Source organism: Echinops telfairi, unplaced genomic scaffold (assembly GCF_000313985.2).
Source record: "Echinops telfairi isolate 266 unplaced genomic scaffold, ASM31398v2 ScPeMD7_70;HRSCAF=299, whole genome shotgun sequence".
NCBI lineage: Eukaryota > Metazoa > Chordata > Mammalia > Afrosoricida > Tenrecidae > Echinops > Echinops telfairi.
The window spans coordinates 18,526,066-18,530,993 of record NW_022103968.1 but is presented as its reverse complement, the minus strand read 5'-3'; the positions used below and the strand labels follow the sequence as shown (position 1 = coordinate 18,530,993).

At 52.2% G+C, this 4,928-nt stretch overlaps 1 protein-coding gene across 1 annotated transcript in view; it reads left to right on the top strand.

The window, feature by feature from the left end:
* The window catches only part of ADRA2A (adrenoceptor alpha 2A), a 4,027-nt gene extending 2,173 nt beyond the window's left edge, over positions 1-1,854 (top strand). The window contains exon 2 of the mRNA XM_004701283.1: positions 1,666-1,854. Coding sequence (XP_004701340.1) covers positions 1,666-1,854 — 189 coding nt within the window. The remainder of the gene's footprint in view (positions 1-1,665) is intronic.
* The last annotated feature ends 3,074 nt before the right edge of the window (positions 1,855-4,928 follow it).

The window sequence follows — 4,928 nt, the reverse complement described above, 5'->3', positions numbered from 1 at the left end:
GTTCCTGTGCCTAACAGCATAATTGCCTTTTCGCCATGTCAATATTACAATGATGGATCAAGACAGAAATACCGTAAATGAACCTGGCTGCCTCGCATGGGCCCTGTGTATAAAGCCATTCTCCTGTGCTACACGGCACACTCGCCCCACTCACTTGACAGTGTCTCCTTCCGGTGCCCCCTCCTTTGCTGAGGGGGTCGGGTTGGGCACTGCTTGAAGAATAAGTTTGTTTCTCTCTTGTCTGTCTGTGCGCCCCCTTCCTCCCTGAAAGCGCTGACTCCCAGGAAATCTTCGAGCTGCTGTTTTTAGACGCAGAGTGGAAATTATGTGGAAGAAACAAACCTGATGTAATTGGCCCAAGGTAAACAGTTGGAGAAGGCAAATGGGCCTGCCTTACTGTACAGTCCCTGCCCCAGGAGGTAGCAAAAGGTTTGTCCAACCCCTTCCCCTCTCCTTTTCTGGCTGAGATCACGTGATTGATGACAATCCCCCACCCCACCGCACCCCTACCGCTCTCCCCAAAGTCCGGGCAGGCGGGTGGAGGCCTTGTGTTTACATCAGTGTCTCTGCAGGTTTCAGGTTTTAGACGAGACTCCTTACGGCCTGCGCTCTTCTTTAATGAACGACAAGCTCATGTCAGCACGTGTTGCTACTGGCAGTGGATTATTATTTTTTAAATAAAAAAGTTTACAGATCAAATGTGAAATAAATGTGAATCAAATGGTCTTGTGTGTTATCTGGCTTTCCACACACACAGGACTCTCGGGACATCTGGCTCTTGTCTATATATTTTGTAATTTAAAACAACACGTACATCATGAGATACTTGCCTGGAACTGGCAAAGTGAGCAGGTGTCTGTTGTGTGCGAGGCACGGTGGTGAGCTCTCCAAGGACAATAGTGGCGCTGTGCCTCAGTCACTGGACTGTCCAAACCCCCCAGCTGCTTCAAGGGAGACAGATGAGGCAGTCTGCTCCCATAAAGAGTTTATGATCTCAGAAATCCTGTTAAGGTCACTGTGAGTCAGCATCGACCCCCTGGCAGGAGGGTTAAGAACTCTATGAGGGAAGTAAGGCAGTTCCCGGTTCTTAAGTTTGCCTTTCAGTTGAATTAGAATGTAACTCACGTAATTCGAATGTAGTTGCCCTTGTCTCTTAGCCTTATTTCAGGATGAGGAGGAGCTGTGTGGCATAGTGATGACGTGTCGAGCTGCTAACTGCAAAGTCAGCAGTTTGAAACCACCAGCTGCTCCAAGGAGGAACCACGAGGCTCTCTGCTCCCTTAAAGAGTTACAGTCTCAGAAACCCACAGGGGCAGTTGAGTTATGCATCAGAATCCACTCGGTGGCAGTGGTTTGGAATTTTTGGTTAGTACAGGATGGTGCTGTGAAGTAAGCATTGCACAGCTACCAGCAAGGTTGGCGGTTCAATCCCACCAACTGCCCCATGAGAGAAAGATGAGGTTATCTACTCTCATAAAGATATACAGGTTTACAAAATCTTACAGAGGGTCACCACGAGTTAACATTGACTTGATGGACTTGGGTTTTTGGCTTTAGTTCATGAAAAGGCTTCAAGGCTTTCACCTGATTTTGAAGCTTCTTTGTTGCCAGTGATGGTGATTATGATGAAGAACTTGTTGTAAATAGGGGTCTGTTTTCTTCCAGGTGAGGGGAACTTTACCTAACTTGACAGGGAAAGGGTTTACCCAGAAGTCGGGCACTAGTGAACTGGGGACCCTTATTGCAGGCGAAGAAACAGTCTCACAGCATTTGCTCATGACTGACGGCAAGGAAGGGGGACAGGACAGTGCCTTGACATCCAGCCTTTTCTGGTTCCAAGGTCTGTACTCTTGACCCCAGAGGATTGTCTTCCCCGAGTCACCTGCATTAACACAGCACTGAAAGCTGTGTTCACACACGACAGAGACACCTGTCAAAGGATGCTCTCTATGTCAGGTTCGGCATCCATTCCAGACTGTGTGTATGCACCACGTGTGTATACCCTAATGTATGCATGTGCCTCAGAGTAACAGGTAACCCTAAATGTGGCACATGTATGAAAGCAGAACTCCCAAAGCATCATATGCCTTAGAGTGGGATACATTCTCCGAAGGGGTATATGTGCAGTGTGGGAGCAAGCAACTGAATAGAAGTATGTTTTGGATTATTATTATTATTGTTTTGCTGGTGGCTTGAATTACTGCTGCCAAAGCCCTGAGTTTTTCTGCTTACATTTCTGTAATACCAGGTCCACCCCGCTATTCAGGAGGGCTTATGGCCCTCTCCAAAAGAGCCTTGGTGGCATAGCAGTTAAGCATGTGGCTGCCAACAGGGAGCAGAGCACTTCAAACCTAGCACAGCTGGCTGCTCCACGGGAGACAGTCGCGACAGTCTGTAAGGATCGACAGCCTTGGAAACCTTATGGGGGCAAGTCTACCCTGTCCTATAGTGATGCTAGGTGTTGGGATGACTGGTTGGCAGTGGGAGGTGGGAGTTCAAGGCCCTCTTCCTACGATTATGGCACTTTGGAGCTAGAGGAGTTCTTCAAGATTCAAGAATCCAATTCTTCCGCTGACAGGAAGCCAGCCCCAGAGGGCTTGCCTAGGGTCCCGTAGATGTGGGTGACAGTGCTGGACACAGACCCCGGGGCTCCAGATCCATGGTGCCTCTTTCGTGAAGAAAGCATCTGATGGTTGGGTAGCGATTCAAGGCAGCAGGTCAGACAGCATTGCCAAGAGACTCTTGCTGAGGGAGCTGGGCTGGAGGGGCCAACACAAGCCAAGGCTGTGGCTTTGGGGAAGATCAGCCCTTCGAGCCCAGCCTCTTACAATACGTGCACAGGCCAGTTCGGGACACCCCTGGAGGCAGGAGCTGAGCTCTCCTCGAGGGAGCTGTGCATTCTTGGAGGGCAAGATGGCAGCAGCCTTTTCTCTTCAGGAGCTTTCGTGGATGAGGGGAGGGGCACGGTGTGTGTACAGGGCTGAGAGGGCTGGGATACCAGAGAAGCGAGCTGGGCACCGAAGGGTCTGCAAGGGGCAGGACCATGATTCTGAGCGGGTGGTTTAGAATCGAGGAGGAGTTCTGCCCTGGCAAAGGTCAGACGGCAGGTAAGCAGGCAGGAGACCCCAGCAAGCCTAGCTCAGGCTGTCATGACTAAGTTAACTGCTGGTCTGGTGCTGGGTCCTGCTGCTCACCCCGACTGGAGCTGCTTCCTCCCCTCCCCACCCCATTGCCCCCCAGGCGAAGGCTGTGCTAGACAATAGGCCACCTTGGCAGACCCCCAGAAGCCATGCTGTCCTTCCCAGACACTGGGCAGAAACAAAGCCTGGGGCTGCTGACTCTGCTCGGCTCTCTGTAGGGTGCCTTTTGCCTCGACTTACCCTCCCTCTGGAGACCTGCTTTCTGGGGAAGGGAAAGTGGGGGTACTTGTGTCATGGGAGCTACTCCTGGCTGTCTCCCCCAACTCGGAATGCAGCGCAGATGCCAGAGGAGTAGGGGTGCCAGTTCCTGGTTCACTGCCCCGAGCTCCAGGACAGGTCTTTATATGCTTGGGCAGGAGAGGGGATCGGAGCAGGAGAAATGGCTAGCCAGGGACCGTTGCTTTAGCGTGCATAAGGGGCAGCATCCCTTACCCCATAGCTCCCTGATCCTGAACTGGGCCGAAAGGAGCTGGCTAAAGGGCGGGTCTTCTATTTCCTATCTCTTTGTTTTGGGTAGCATTGGCTTTTGGGTCTGGTATATGTGTTACCAGGTTAACTCCTGCAAGGTCAGCTTTGAGGTTGGGGGCTGGAGTAGTACCGTCATTCAATCCTGGGCCCCAACACAGTCCTCCCCTGTCCCCAAAGTCTTGTATAGCTGCTTCTGTGCCCAAGGACTGGAGTGAAGAATGGTAGAAAAAGTGGCTTTGACCTCTTGCGCTCTCACCGCCAGGTGCGGTCTGGTCGTTGCTGACTCACGGTGACCCCACAGGTGTCCAGGAAGAGTTGTGTGCCATCGGGCTTTCAATGGCTGGCCTTTTTGGAAATAGATGACCAGGCCTTCCTTCTGACATATCTTGGGGTGGACTTCAGGCTAGCAGCTGAGTGTGTTAAGCATTTGTGCTACCTGGGGTCTCCTCATTCACCTCTTTGTGGTTCTACAATTGAGTCAGAGACTCAGGGCCTGAAGCACCTGCGAGCATCCTCACCTCCCACCTCGTAGTGATTAGGGGCCTGGGGCCCAAGGGGGCTGGACGGTTATGTGGAATTCTGGTGTTTCTTGACTCTACTCCTCCCTTGGACCCTCAGCCTGATGCTGTATCTGTCCAACATGAATTCTAGTTTGCTATTGGCCGAGGGCCACATCTAGCTGCTAGCCACAAGGCAGAACTTAGGGCCTCCTCTGTCCCTTGAGAAGTAGGGCTGCTCAGGAAGGCAGGATGGGCGGAGCACTGAATCGCTGATGACAGTGTCCGTGTAGTGAGAGGTGTCCACGGAGGGCAACAGGCATCTGAAGGGTGAATGGGCAGTGTGGGAAAGGTCGCTGCAGCTGAGTGAGGGTTGGGGAAGGCAGCTCCCTCTGATCCTGGAAGCTGAGCCCTGTGGGATCAGTCCCAGGTGTGGGCAGTGGCAGCCAGACCCTCGTCTTATCTCCAGGCTGATCCCTAGGGGAGGCATGGGGAGGCCCTGTCTCCAGGTGGGGACACTGATCAGGAAGTGTAAGGAGCTCTGGGGTGAAGAGCTTAAGTGCTCAGCTACTAACTGGAAGATTGGTGGTTCAAACTCAGCTGGTAGCGCTGCAGTAGCAAGATAGGAGGATTCTGTTCTCGTAAAGACTACAACCTTGAAAATGTTTCTGGGGCTGCTCTAGCCTTTCATACGCGGTGGCTATGAATTGGAGTCAATTCTATGGCACGCACCACCACCACCACCACCACCACCATCACCATC